This window comes from Acipenser ruthenus, chromosome 1 (genome assembly GCF_902713425.1).
Source record: "Acipenser ruthenus chromosome 1, fAciRut3.2 maternal haplotype, whole genome shotgun sequence".
Lineage (NCBI taxonomy): Eukaryota > Metazoa > Chordata > Actinopteri > Acipenseriformes > Acipenseridae > Acipenser > Acipenser ruthenus.
The window spans coordinates 19,854,693-19,870,955 of NC_081189.1; the positions used below are offsets into that span (position 1 = coordinate 19,854,693).

The 16,263-nt window shown below is 37.5% G+C and overlaps 1 protein-coding gene across 4 annotated transcripts in view; it reads right to left on the reverse strand.

The window, feature by feature from the left end:
- Positions 1-16,263, reverse strand: part of LOC117409060 (rho GTPase-activating protein 24) — a 222,074-nt gene that overhangs the window by 56,180 nt on the left and 149,631 nt on the right. Inside the window, exon 1 of one of the 4 annotated variants that reach the window (XM_059018995.1) lies at positions 8,687-9,057. The exons of the other annotated variants lie outside the window; for them this stretch is intronic. Coding sequence (XP_058874978.1) covers positions 8,687-8,708 — 22 coding nt within the window. The 5' untranslated portion in view covers positions 8,709-9,057. Of the gene's footprint in view, positions 1-8,686; positions 9,058-16,263 lie in introns of those variants that run through there. 4 annotated transcript variants of the gene reach the window in all.

A 16,263-nucleotide genomic window follows, 5' to 3' on the forward strand; every position in this document is an offset into this window, starting at 1 on the left:
TTTTAGTTTTTATTTAATATTAACATTTTAACAAGAAAAGGTACACTCATTGTCCCTTTAAATCTCTGTAAACAAGCAAATAATGTGATTTTTAACTAAGGATTTCTCTTGTAATATTGATTCATTTCTGGTACAAATTTCGTGAAGTTGAACTAACCTATGATAAGGGGTACTTAAGAAATACAACCTGAAGAGGGGGGCTTGATCGTCTGGTAAGGCCCGCCTCATGCCGTTAAATGTCCTGAAGTTGTAGTAATTAATAACATCTGGTAACTAACATGTGTTAATGCTTTGTTAGGGATGAGAGAACAGTGCTTGTTATTAGGATTTGCTGAAATGAAGTTGCTGAAAGTAATCAGTCTGCATCCAGTTGTTTCCTTTGTCATTTTTTGTAACTATTTGCTATACTACATTTAAATAGATATACCGAACGTATAGGGCAGCGAGGAAGCAGACTTTAGTATACATTGAAAGACAACATTCACAGGGCGTGTACTAGAATGGAGATTTCGTTTCAAGCAGAAAAAAAGACTAATTATATTAATGAATACTGTATTCATATATTTTCCATCGGATTGGTTTGAAACAGAGATTCAACATAGTTTGAAAGACAACATGTGAGGTCCTTTGGCAGTTTAGGGACCTCTTATTGAACAATCAGGTTCAAGGACATCTCCAATCCATTTTCTGATACACCTTGAAGTCCTGAAGGACCCTCATACTAAAACTGCTGGTCTGCTGTTGATCTTTGAACTTTATTTTCAAAAACCATTTTTTACTTCCTGCGTTACCAATAATAAGACACCATCTGCTGACCATAGGCCAGGGAGGTCCTATTACCTGTAACACAAGAAGTGAGCTGTGTCAGGATACCTGAGCTTGAGTCATAGTAAAAATGAAGAGACAAACGAGAATGTTCCTATGCAAATTGAAGGAAGGAAATGTTTTTTAACCTTGATCACAGCTTTAATTACATTAGCATGCAAGGCACAGGGTTTGTGATAATCCCCGGTGTCTGGACTGTGAAAAATACCAGCTATATTGGGATTCCATTTGTGAGGGTGTTACAGAAGTGGGTAGAGTGGCACCCTGCAAGCCACAGTGTTGCCTGTGTGTGTCCCACTCAGGACAACCTAACAACTACATAGCAGTACCAGGATTTCTAATGATCTATGACTATGTCCTAATGCACTGAACCACAGTGACGTCTCAAGAGATTCATCCTGGCTAATTTATGTCTGAAAGATACTTAGCATGAACACTTACACCCAAAGGAGTAAGAACAGTAAGCAGGTGGGAGTTTTCTTGGAAAGTCACCTGTCTGCATACCAGACAAGGCCTATAGCAGGTTAAGTATTTGGAAGTTTGTAAGAAGAAAGATTCACAATTCAGCCACTATAAAGTCATCTAACCCCCTAAGCATTACTGGGGGAAAAGGGAAATTAGGCTAAAGGCTGCTTGTAACGGGGGAGGTCTGTCCTGACTGTCTGGTGCATGCGTGGTTCTGCAGGAAGAGGGCAGCACGACACAGGCGACACAGGAGCGGCAACAGGGTGGCACTGGAGCGACGTGAAATAAATAGGATTGAATCCTATGTTTTGCAGTTTGAAGCGCGTCAACTAGGGCATTGAGCAATCAGAGAACAGCTTTAATGCACGTGGTCCAGCAGGGTGAAGCAGTATCCAAAATGACGGAGAAAACAATAATACTTGTCGTTGAAAAAATACCCAGGGCATTATGACAAAGGGCATCACAATTATAAAGATACAGATTTGAAAGACAATATATGGGAGTCCGTTTCGAAGGAACTGGATAAGCCTGGTATGTATGATTTATTGCCATATGTGTTGAAATACCGTCAGAGAAGACACTCAATTTCCACATCATGTTGATGAATACGTATCAGTATTGATCATAGTTTTGTCAATAGCAATTTTGAACAGTTGTATAGATCTGGCAGTTTTCAAACCTGTTGCATCGCCTCTGTGTCACCTCTGGTGTGTATCGCCATGTTGCTGCGAATGTGTCTCGTCGTCAATTAAAAAATCGCATCACGTCTGGTGTGTGGAGACCTTAAGCCACCTCAAATTAATTCTTGCTATATGTTTTCTATGTCTGTGACAAGACTATACACAATTTAATTTAACAGAAATAGAATTAATCTCTAGCTTGTAAGTTTGGCTTTCAGAATATTTTTCGATCTGTATTGGAAAACTGGTTGCAAAATCTAAAAACAAAATAAACTGAAATTCTGAAATGAGTGAATATAAAGCTGTATAGTATGATTTCATAAGAATCAAATGTTGTACTCTGTCAAATACAGTATATATTATATATACAGCTGAAGCCTTCAAGCCTTTGAGTTATGGGTTTGAAACTGGAAATCAGTATTCTAAACAGAAGTGACAGAGGCAAAGGCTGTCACCTTCGCTCAGGTGTGAACTACACACCAACACCACAAGAGGGAGTTCGCTGTCAATCAATCTTGGAGTTCACCTAGAGGTCAAGTGTTGGTCAGCTAACAAGGCTTTAGCCTTGTGTCACCCCTTTATTTCAATTAACTCTAATTAAATGTGCACAGTGTGGCTGCTCAAGCCTAAAGTAAACCTGTACTATCTAAGAAGGTAGCTATTAGTCGTGACATTAATTGCACTTTATTGGCAATCCTGACCATGCTTTCAGAAACACAGAAACATGTTGTATAACAAATTCTCAACCAAAGCACTAATTAAATATTCAAACCACAGACAGCAAAGATAAATGAAACAGGACTGACAAGGAACATAGGGTAAGGTACAAGAGACACAGACACTGTGTAACCATGCACCAAGTGCCAAAACAACCAGTCCACCATCTGTACAATGATTTAAGATTGTCTGCAAAAAGATGAGGCACTCTAGTGATTTTGAATAAGAGCCAGTGTAAAGCATGAGTTAATTCTACTGTATTATCTATGACTATGGGAGATGTCTGTACTGCTTCTGCAGTTGTATTCTGTATGCCTGATGAAAGCCTCTGACAAACCAGTATGTAGGCATGGTATAACAATCTGCATCCAATTCCATTAAACGCGTTATGGGTTTTGCAATTCACAAACCAGTACTAGAGTTCATGCACATTCTCTCTGTTAAATGATAATCTTGCACAGGATGCAAATTACTTAAACAGAAGGTGTTTGGGTAAAATCTGTTAAATGTTATTACAGCTAAAATGCTCTGTTTTATTGGTACGATCTGAAAGTTACAAGTTTACACATTTCTTTATTTTATAAATTAATGTAGGTTATTTGTTTTTTATCCACGCAGCAGTTATGACTGTGGGCAGGTTTCTACACCCTGTTTGCCTTATGTAGCTGTGTACATTGCGCATTATACTCTAATGCACACCATTGAAAAAGCAAAGCTGGGTTGGTATGGTGGTATAGCCTCTCCAGTACTTGAAATGTTTGTGTGACTGCCAATGAATGTCAATAAACAGTATGTGTGCCCTTGAGTTGCGCTGTGCTGATTGTTCCTTGACTTGGGCATATGTGCATCAGTATCTGGATTGAGACAATCAGAACTCCCATGCCTTATACTGTCTAGTGGATTGAACATGTGGGCACTAATAGGGAGGGGTCGATATCATCAGAAGAATCCACTAAAGCCTCACAGTTCCAATTTGTTAATTGTGCATCAAAGCATATGTCTCTGTGACATGCTCACTGCAGCAAAGAAGAAGCAATGGTCCGTGAATTTACAATCAGGCGCTGTTATTGACACCCGGGCAATACATACATACAGTACATACGATTTGAAATTAAGAAGGATGGTGACTTCTATTTGGAATTAGATCTTTAAATTATTTCTTTAAAGTTTTAAGCAATTTAGAACATTCATTTCAGCAATTTACAGATATGGCCAAACGTTGTGAATCAGCCCCTAGAATTAAAAAAAAAAAAAACTCCAATATGATATTGCATGTTTACCAGAAGCCATAATAATAGTACCGTATTTCATGTTAGATTTCAAAATGTCAATTTTTTTGTCAGTTTTTCATTAAGTATATGGAAACTACAAAGCGGTATGTAATGTAATATGTTAACGTAACATTATTCAGCAGGTTTCATTCAACTTTATGAAGCAAAATTAGATAGAATTCTACTGGGTGATGCAAAACTTACGGCCGTAGCTGTACTGAGTGTGACCTCAATTTCTTTAGAAAAATGAGAACTGTGATTGAGTCTGACACTTCTCCAGTGTTTTGAAAAAACATGCCTACATCTTATCTACAGTAGCTCTTCTGTGTTTGGTTTGAATGCATCAGGAAAGTCCAATTTATAACAGAAGCATACAACATGTATCTGCTGCTACTAGAAATCTCAAGTGGTATCTTCATAAATGATCCTCAGTATTACAATTTTTAATGGCACACTTCTAAAAGGATACTTATCACCTACGTAGATATAACCTTAGCTCACCAGAAAGACCTTAAAACTAATATTATAAACCATTCAATATAGAATAGGGCTTAGTCCCGCCGGACTGGTGCTCAAAGCATCATATAGCATTTGATCTTTCAATTGATACCCCATCGGCATGCCGACACGATCAAATAAATGTGAAAAATACAGCTTTAATGACATTAGTGGATCTCATCTGGAGCATCACTCTTTGATCGAGCCCTTGGAGTCAGCAGTTTTGCATCCAAATGTGCAATTCAAATGGCTCACTAAACTCCAATTACATTTCTTACAGTCCCTTTAACTGACACATTATATTTAGCTCAGAGTATTTAACCCCAGGTAGTTGGTTTAGATAAAGCCAGAAAACAAAACAGAAAAGCCAATGAAGAAAAGAGAGACAGAAAGAAGCAGAGAGAGTCTGCTTCAAGTGGAACCTTTTGTCATTTGTCTGGATGACAGTAGCATTCTTTTTTTTTCCTGCACAGCCACAGATTTGTCAAAATAATTGTTAAAAGAAATGATGCTTCATCGTGTCAATAAGGGCTACCAAGTGTGCATTTAATCTTAAAATCATGAGCTGTCAGTAGACAGGGACTTCGATGCACTGCTGTGCTGTCTACCTGGCATCAATGATCACAAGCTCCCACACCTCATTGCCAGGCCTGGATCCACCCTTCATTTAAATGTGCTTTATTTTGCTCTTATCTGCCCCCTATTTTACTGCATTTAATCCTGTACTTCAGAATATTGTAATCTGCCAAGTGTTTAACCTGTAGTATTTTGTACTTAATCATATCCTGATGTAACTATCACTATTTAATCATATCCTGATGTAACTATCACTATTATCTGCTGTATTATTGAATTGTGGTTTGTCACACTTGAACAAAAATTATTGTATTTCTTGCTCTTATTGTATTACTTGTATTGTAACACTTGAATGTATTTGTATTTGCTTGCGATTGTAAGTCGCCCTGGATAAGGGCGTCTGCTAAGAAATAAATAATAATAATAATAATAATAATAATAATAATGGCTAGAGATAAAGGATTCATCTCAATGTAGCTTTTTTTACCCCTGAAATGTAAATTCCCTGGAAATCTTAAATACCCAAATAAGCAATATCACAAACATACGGATTCTGATTTTAGGGGTTCACCCAATTAAGCATGGTTTGTAAACTCAACTTTAACCCTATTTTCACCCTAAAATGGTGATAGAGTTATTAACCTGACAGATCCCTTCATTAATGTTATTTAGCTTTTACAAATCAAGAATACTCTAGTAAGGACATTTTCACTGGAATAGTTAGCAATGTTTTTTATAAACTATAATAAATAAATAAATAAAATGAGGGTTTTTCGGTTTATCTCCTTTTTTCTTTCTTTCTCTTCTTTGTAAAAATAATTTTTTTGTTTTTATTTAACATGGCAACTGTATGTTTTCATACAAAACTGTAATAGAGTTCTGTGTGTTTAGTGTGGATTCAAACATTTTTTCTGGTGTGATTTTTTTAATGTTTATAGCAGATCAGTCTTTTATTAGGACTATATCAATTTTGTACAGTTACAATATTTCTGATATTAGTTTCTCTGCTGGTTCCTTAAAAGTTTTAAAAAATACCTCATTCTTAACAGTCACTGACATTTTTACAATTTAAAATTATTCAAGACTAGATTAGAAATGGACGCTGCTCCTGGAGGTGATTTCTGTTCTCTTTGCAGTTCCTGTATTAGAGGCTGCGGTATGATTGCACGGTTCTGGGTTGCTATGGGGCAGGGATTTATTCCACCAATATCAAAGGTGCAGATAGCTTGAACACTGTAACACTGGAAACCACGTTTTAAGAATTAAACATACATTTTATGCAACAGATTTTAAACACATTTTAGTATTTATATATGTCATTTTGTTATATATTTTATAAATTCTTCAACATTTGGTTTTACATTATACAGATTATTAGCTTTTGCATAAAGACTCCTGACATAGTTACCAGCACCTCTTCAAACACATGATGCCTCTTGCTGATATAGGTAGGAGAGTGCCAGGGCAAACTGACAGAGCCATCAATAGGGCCCATCTATATTAATAATCTCCAAGCGTTAATGGGTCTTAATAATGCCATCTTATAACCTAATATAGACCTTTTCGCAATTGTATTGTTGTGACTGGGACCTCCCCTCCCCTGTGCATATTATGTTTTGTATTTTATATGTATGTATTATGTTTGTGCCGTCCGCCATTGTTTGTTATTGTTTTGTATTTTAATACCTCGTGTGAATGCTTGACTGTCGGCTAGTAATTATTGAATTAGCTGAGAGTCACGCATATTTATTAAACTCGTGCAGACTATGGCCGAGGGGTTAACAAGATAATTAATACCCATAACATAAAATACCTGCAGCTTAGGTGGGTTGCACGGGGTGGGTTGTCGAGAGGAGAAAAGAAACAGATACTGAAAGTAAACAATTGCTACGCGTGCTAGTTTAAACTAGCACGATACTTGTTTGTTCCATGGTCTGTTTGTTAGTTTTGGCCTTCGTGCCTTTTGTTTTGTGAGGGTCTCTTGTTTTGTGTAACCCTTTTATTTTGTTTATTTATTAAAATGCACCGCAGCGCTTTTCATACCCCAGTCTGCTGCTGTTGTGTTGCATTCATTTCCTGGCCTGACGTCACCACCAGCCAGCCTGTTCACAACTGTATTTCAGATTTGTATTGCATTTAGTGATTAAATAAAGGGGTCAATAATTCTGGGTAAAAACACAAGCAGGACATATTTGAATGATTATAACAGATCCCATATTGTGTTTAAAATCTAGATATACCTTACATAATGTGTAAGTAGATATTTTGTTTCATGTTAATTCAACTTTTATATTGTAGTGTTTTTCTAAAAAGACATTGTTAACTAAAATATTTACCTGAGGCTTTATGACAAGCAAAATAATCAATATCCGGTACCCATTGTGTAAACTTTTCAAACCTGTTGAATATGAATTAGTGTGAAAGTGTGTGGAATCTGTCATGAATTAATACAAAAATGAAATAGGATGTTCATTTGCATTCAAAGTGTTAGCCACCCTTTTAGATCTCATAAAATCAGAGTTATCATACACTCCAGATTTGTATTCACAAAATAAAATGGAAGGACAGCGTATCCCATACTTAATGAGATCACAGTTTAGAGAAAAGCTGGAAAATGTATCTCTATACAGTACAGGAAGTTAATGTAATAATTCTTCATATACAATTTTAAACATCATAATGAATTACTTTTTAATGGAACATGCTGGCTCTCAACCATCTAATAAATATTTTATTAGACAGTGACATCACCTCCCTTGTTAGTATTGATTAGCATGCATAGTCTATCTGCGGTTAAAATAGAACAGCCATGAAATATTACTGTATGCTATAAACTGCAATTTGAACTTAAAACTCTGTATACTTAAAGCACTTCAAAATGGTAACAAAACAAAGCCTAGCAAAACATTTAAACAACATAAACAAGACATAAGCCCCATTGTGTACAGTATTCAGTGCTCTGAACATTATTTACTTTAGTCAAACTCAGTATTTAGTAGCCAGAACAACACTGGGGCAGTTGTGCAACTTCTGCTTCTTAGCCCCCGGCTGGTAAGTTTTGCTTCCTGCTAAATGTGTCTGGCTTTATTCTTGTTTACACAGATGAACCTGAGTCTCTGATGATAGCTTGGGAAGTCAGCTGAAAATATACTTGTCGTATCAGTTACCATACATTCTGATAAATGCTAGCAAGTGAGAAAATATTCAAATCTATGACAGTTAGTCTGGTCATGCGTATCAAATTGTCAAATGTACCCTCCATTTATAAATACCTTCTTGTTTTGTATAATGAACTGATCTCCCTCTATTAGAACCAGCTCTGTTTTTACTAATTCCCATTGTGTTTTATAAATCAGTCAATAACCTTAAAAGTAAGACAGAAGACTATTTGTAAGTTGTGCTGATAAGCAAAATACTGAATTGAATTGTTGGTTCAATCTTTCAGGCTAGTTTAGTCTATAACAAGACACAAGTTTACAGCAGTAATCTATACCAAACACCCTACAACTGCATTCAATATGATAGTACTGTATGATATCTCATACAAATGAAGCACACTAACAGAAATCCTTGAAAAACCCAAGAAAAAAACACAACAAAACACCAAACTACTACCTTTTAATTTCTCTGAAAAGTGACTCTAATTCCACTCACCTTGATTAAAATTATAATCCATTTAGAACGCAAGGGAGCCCCTTCTCTGGGTTGTGTGAGCAGAGGCTGCTGTTTTGAATTGGCTGCACTCAGCTATGCATCTGTTCCTAGCATTATCTGCCTGCCCACTGCAGATTATCCAAGTGACTCCTTCACCCAGGAATGGGAAACACCTCCTAGTGCTACCATGTACAACTGCTGCTGCTAATAGTTGCCTGCTCTTGTTGTCAAAACCAGGTATGGAATGTCAGCCACAAGGTCACAGCAAGGGTAGTGCTGCCCCAGACCCAGGCATGCAGGATGGATTGAATGAGGGAGCCAGTGAGTCAGTGAGTGGTACAGCAGGAGAGTATCTGTGTGAGTGAGTGAGGGCTGTCTCCAGAAAGTGGCACTGTGTAAATCACAGGCTGAGACAAATGTGTCTCGGAGGAGCTGGAAATCTGATAATCCAACGGTGGCTCGCGGCCAACTTACTCACCCGCGAAGCTTCATTCAGTCCATAAAAGCGATCGGCATACAGCCTCTACGACACGCCAATCTGTTTCATTGTGGTGAATCAGTGTGATTGTGATTAAAGATTTTTAATGGTGTCCACTTTCACTGAGTAATCTCATCAAGGCTATTAGATTACCATGAGTTATTGTCATTAATTGCCAGTAGGAGAAGAATTGAAGTGATATAATATATGCTCTGCATTAGTCTCCATCTACAAACACTGGTGCCAAATTACACTGAATGACTTAATATGTTGGCCAGCTGCACCTGGAAAGTTTTCATTTAAATAACAGATTCAGTTTGTTTTGCTTTTCATGAGAAATTGTCATTTTAATTTAACCCGTGCACTGAATTGAATTGAATTATCAGTAGAATCTTTTTTTTAGCCATTGTAGTCGCCCAGTCAAGCAGTCTGATGAATTGCGACCTGACATTCTGCAGTGCACAAAAAGGGGTCAGTATCAGCCTATGACCTCCATAAAGAATGACTCCAGTGCCAGTAAGGAGCCTTTAGATCAGACTGACTCTAAAGCTATCTTTCCTTTACTGGATTTGAAGTTAGGGAGCTAAGGAAGTCAATCAGTTGAATGCCTGCTAGCGATGGTACTGTCTGAATCTAATACTCCCATATCTGCCTCTTAAAACCTCTCCTCATTGACTTTTTGATCATTAACTCATTCCAGCCCAGGATCCATCTGACACATAATAACCTTCTCAGAGAAAACTGCTTGATATTACAGATACTTATATTTATTACTGATAATTCCTGCAGTCATCAGTATATTACTTTAAACCAACAACAACACAAAAAACACATATTAAGCAAACCAATGACAATAAAACTAAGCACACAACCGCTTAACACCATACTGTATCTCAAGTTAATGGAAAAAAAAATCTACTGCCAGTTTTTCACTGCAATATTTCTTGAACATTGGGTATATCCTCTTGATCTAAATGGCCCCTATTTATCATTTTAAAGATGTACTTCCAATTTATTTAGAAACTTAATTTTGTGTTTAGTAAAAGGAATGACATCTAGTTACATAAATATACCATAGTTGCATCGCTATACAAAATTACTTTTTTTTAACTCATCTTTTTAAATATACCAATATACCAATCAAATAATTGGTAATTATATAATAATCAAATAACATCCAAATAACATGCAAATAGATGTTCCAATTAAAATGGATTACACTCATTGAGACAAGATATACATGAAATAGAACTTGCATATTACAGTAGTTAGTGAATCACTGTATCACAGTATCTTCTGTCTATTTCCTGTTGAATAGACTCAGTTAAAGCTGCAATGAATCCAAATTCAATTAAAACACTCAAAGCGGTATTAAAATAAAATCAGTGACCAGCAGCCTTGGATTTGTTATTCCAGCTTGAAAATGAAACAGTCCTGCAGTAATTTGCAAATCTAATTTTCTAATTTAAGAAATCTATTGCATTGTACAGAATTTCTGCACTGACACATGGCCCTAGTAGTGGGCAGGACCACACAACTCCCGGCACACATCTGCTCGATCCACCACGACCCACAGGAATGGTGTTTTCCGGTCGTGGTTTCTCTACAAACGTTACCTGACCAAGGATACCCGGGAGACTTGCTGGACATGTTGGTCAATGCAGACCCTGAATTTAAGGGCAAGTTGTTTACACAGGCCTTGTGAAATGCTCCTTGTGAAGTCACTGAGATTCTTCTGCTTTTCTGCTGAATAGTTACATACTCCTACACAGCATATATAATGTCTAGTGTCACATCGAGTGCCCAAATATATTTGCATACATTGCAGACTAAGGGATTTTATTTTTGACCAGTCAGTGTAATACTCCCTGAGCTCCTACATTCAGTTTGCTGACAATCTGAATGAAGTGGATTACATTAAAACCCTTAAACAGCGCTGATAAATACAGGGCTATGCTCATTACAAACACTTTAATATCACAGCATACATTAACAGTCCCTTATAGATTACTTAAAAATAAATTCCCTCAGTTGAAACCGCTAATAGTTTCCAAATAAGTCATCTGCGCTTTTAGGAAAAAATAATGAGCTGAGTTGTCAGTGGTTACCTTTGAACTGCTTGTGAGAAAGGAAAGTGGCCGAACCAATGGAAGCCTTTTGAATCAATCAGTGATTCAGATGAGGGCTTTTAACAGCTAGTCAAACGCCATGCAAAGTGCCAGAGCTAACAAGGAAACCACTGAGTGACAGAAATAGAGGCTTTCTGACAGGGTAATATCTGTCATTTCAAACCCGCTGCAGAGCAACACAGATTGATTTTCTCTTCAAATGCATACATAGGAAACACTGCTGAGCAGGCTTGACCACTTGCCAGCAACAGTTTTAACATATGAATAAGGAATCAGAAGCTCCCATGATGGGTCACTTCCACCTCTGGATGCTTCTGTGGTCTCAACCCTGACAGGGTAGCAGTCTGCAGCTAAATAAAGACATCACTTTCCAGCACTGCCAGTCCAGACCCTTTCATGACAATAACATGATTTTTCATTTCTGGGAAATGGGATGGAATCCAGTTCAGCAAGAACAGATCGAAAGCAGCTCCAATAGCTGCAGCTATAAAAAAAACCCAAAAAACAACTACCACTGAAGACTACCACTGAAACCACCATCTTGGTTCACATTTATTGACACGCTGTTTTAGCAACCTTTACATTCTAGGAACACGAACAGCGGAGGGCACAGTGTTATGTTGATACTAAGAGGTGTTCTGACAGTTTGCACTTTATTATGTATTACCAATCACAGTTTATAAAACAAATTGCACACTGCTCTTGTATTACACAGAAAACTAACCAAATACAGATGTATCCCAACAGACTACACATTTTTGTCATGTATCTTTAGAGACAGATAGACAGATAGACAGATAGATAGATAGATAGATAGATAGATAGATAGATAGATAGATAGATAGATAGAACATTTTAATGAAACTCTTAAGATCATTGTGGCGGGATAGTGTCAAGGTCAAATAAACACAGCCCTCAAGCTTTGCTGTGACGGTGCCTTGACTATCTTTTCTCCTACTGTTCAGGCTGGGCATTCGCCTTCACTGAACCATCCTCCCCAAACAAAGGGCTTGGCTCCCTTTTATATCATTTGGCTGGGGCTTGATTGGCCATCAATTAATCAATCAAGATTCAGCCACATTCCACAGTGGATTTGGCAGGCATGGAATTTTAACTCCACCCCTGCCAATCCTAAATTCAAAATATGTAAACTTTATTAACACAATACACCAACAATACATTCAGTAGTTCAGGACAAACACCAATCACAAAATGTTTTAGTACAAATATTTATTGTAGAGAATGCGGAGTATGCGATTTAACAGAAAAGTATGCTGTATATACACATTCATTTGGCATCAAACCTAACTTGGTTTGAGGGTTCGCTGCCTGGCCAACTGGACGAGGCTGAGACCCCCATTTGATAAAACATAAAAACTGTTATTAAGAAAGGTGGAGATGGGGGGGTGGTGGGTTACGATGAAATCAAAACGCAACTGAGAGATAAGTGAAGAGGGTATTTATAGTGCTAACAATTTAAATTAGCTAATGTGTAAATTGAATGATTCAATTTGGTGATGCGGAGATTGGTGTCTGACCCTCCTCCCGAACTTTAATTATAAATTTCATTTATTTACAAGTGCAAGGCCTCTGCCCTGCTACATTCATCTTTAGTGTTGTTTTAATCTACTTGACCAGCAAAAATCTGCAGAGCATGTCATGGCCCCAGTCCAAAATGAGAGGTACAATGATCTGCAAAGCCAACTGTATTAAAGTATACCGTATAATTTTTTTTTTTTTTTTTAATTCTTAATGACATTTAATCTTCTCAAACTTCAACTGCTCTTTGTTTGCAGCAAACCTATTTTTATAACTGTTGACTAAATCCAATTGCAACATAATGCCCTGATACAAATGCAGTGTGACTACAAAGGGGTACAGCAAGCATGGATAAATGAGAAAAGCTACATAACAGTTAATGAAGTGCCTAAAATGACCTTGTACACAAGTATATCCGTGAATTACAGCCCCCGCCACGGCTGCAAATTCAAACACTGAGCTATCAGCATGAGGAAAGGTGGCGACCATCATGTACATGAACTGCTTGTACAGAATGATATAAAAGACATGCAAATAAACAGTTTAATGGAAATTAGATAAGTGGCATTTAAGACCTAGATTTCATTAGGGAAGCCAATGAGGTGTTAGTATCATGGTAAACTATATTTAAATGACCGATTTACAGTATGTCAAATAACCTCTTCTGTTCTCTTTGATTTCATCCACCAGTTATGGGTGATGAAATAAAAAGCAGAATCCTTGCATCCTGTCTGCTTGTGCAGTTTACAGTGGCAGAGGCACTAATTAGATTGGTTGTACGTGAGCATAAGAGAAGGATGCACTTGGAAGTTTCTTGTACTGGGACTGCTAACTCATGCTAACCCAATCAGCTGAAAGGAAGTAGGGGTTTACTGGACCTTGAAAAACATGGAATCAGGACATTGATTGACATGCAGGATATTTCTTTATCGGACGAGGTTTCAAAGAATTGAAACAGACAGTTCTTGGAAATGTGAACACTACTTGACAAGGTTAATGCTCACTGAACCACATCTGTTTTTACACTCTATAGATATTGCATAGAGGCACCCAATCCAACCCAGTGATCCTACATATTTGAAAAACCGACATTATACATGTAGCTACTGATTGGTTTAAAGCCAGATTCATTTCAAGTATCTAGTTACAGTTTGCCTCACAGAGTTGCCAACACAGAGATTCCAAAATTACAGAGGCTGGAAATGTCAGAGTCAATGCTGGGGGCTATGCATTATATGCAGCATGCTTTGCAGAAAAGAATCTGGTGTATTTTAACACAGAAACAAGGTCTCCCACCATATTATTCAAAATCATTACGATTAGTATAGTACAGAATTGCTTTTTTGATGTCAACTGCAGTGCTAGCCACATATTTACTGTTTCATTTTTGATAGAAGATATCAATATTACACATTATTATTTTTGGACACAACAATTGATTTAAAATGTGCTTTTTTTCCATCACCCATAACTGGTGGATGAATATCATATTGCACTTTAAAAATATATATAAATGTCTTTCTGCATATCTCTATTAAGAATATTGAAAATGCTCTACCAACGAATCTTATAAGTTCTCATCAAGTTTCATTTCTATAACTTCCTGATGGAAATTCCACTGGTAATGTATAGTAAATCCCCTTTCCAGAGCTCAACATCCACTGGGGATGTTTGCAACTTTATTTAGACCCCTTTCCAGCATATCTTGTAGTAATTATCACGCACAGAGACTGCTGGGAATAGCTTAACAGCCCTGGTGTGAGTTATGGGCATTTTTACATGACAGGCTAGCTGGCACAAAATGAAATACAGTAATTGAAAGAGTTCTACAGGATGTAAGTGTGATGCTGCTCACAGTAATATGTTAAATACCTTTGTAACCTTACAAATTAAATAGATTGCTTATAAATCAAAGAATCATAGAGCGGGCCAGATTTAGAGTCTATACTAGTACAGGCCAAATGCTGGACATTTATATTAAAACACACACACCGAAACATACAGATTATATGGGACTATTTAAACTGTCATTTGTAAGGGATGTACCGTGTACTGATTGTAAAAGGTCTCAAATTAAATACAGAATGTGTTTATTTCTAGCTTCTGTGTGTCATTTGTTGTGCTTGCTCTTTGCAATGTGTGATAGCCCTCCTGGGGGCATGAAGGAGGGAGTAAGGGAACATGTGGCCTTTTTCCTCTCCACTGGATATTAACCAAGTCTCTCAGAGAGAGGACTTAAGTTCATGAGGCAACAGTGTTTCAATGTACTGCTCTCCAAGTGATGTGATTTCAGCCGATTAGCTACAAGCATATACAACCTTACTACTGTTAATGGCGCTGCAGGATCTAATTAAGTCTTGAGGCTTAAAAACACAGTGCCAGAAGGGTAAACACACTGATTACTTAAAACAACATAGCAGTATCGGAATCTCTAGTAATACTTCCCTCATCAACAAAACATGCCTGCAAGAAGGAAAGCTGTCAGCAGTGAATACATTCAATCTCAGCTGACACCCTAGTGGTGCATGGCTACTGCCCATGTCGATTAGCGTGTTCCAAACTTGCTTTTGGTCTGAATTACAATGTATCCTCTGGAAAGATGCAGATTTAGCTTCGAGCAGCAGTTAATCCCAAACAAAAGCTGAATGAACCATTTAATTGGAACTACATTTACAACGTCATGGAACCGTGTTGACCTAATAATGACTCTCTGTGGGCCTTGATAAGTGATATGTGGCCAAAAGTGACCTTTCACTAGAATCTCTGGCGTCGAAAGTAAACATGTACAGTATCTACTGTGCCAATGGCAACTGTGAGAAAGCTGACTGGCAGCTTCAGGGCCAGTATGCAAAATGTTCTGGGGTCGGGGGGCAGCATAAATAAAGAGCGAGAGGCATCTAAAATAGAACATATGTCCCCTAGTATTTGTTGACCTCTAAATAGTCATTGAGAAGGTGGCTGATGATGATTAGAAGTTCAGGGTAAGTGGGCAAAATATATCTTATTGATCTTAAATACACAGGTCATGCAAACAGACGTGCCATTCTGACCTTAGGCTAATGTCATGTAACATAATACTGTGTGGTTGACGTCCCTGTGACACATTTCAGTGCACTTGGTTAGCTGAAGTGGTAGAAGCACTGAGAAAAACAATAATGTGATGCAGGGACCCAGAGGCATTAGCACACTTTCCAATCAACGACAAGCTTAAAGCAATTTGGATCGTGTATGTAATCGGTTTCCTTTTCCTTCTTTGACATTTATCAACTTCGAAAGCTTACTATGTACACCACAGGAACTGTGGATGTGGACAGTGGCATTTACCAGCAGCTAATAAATCAACAGCTATTCACCTAGGCCTGCATGATTCAATAATAAAAAAATACAGCATTCATGTTATTTCCCTGTTCTATTGCAATTCAATCAAACTA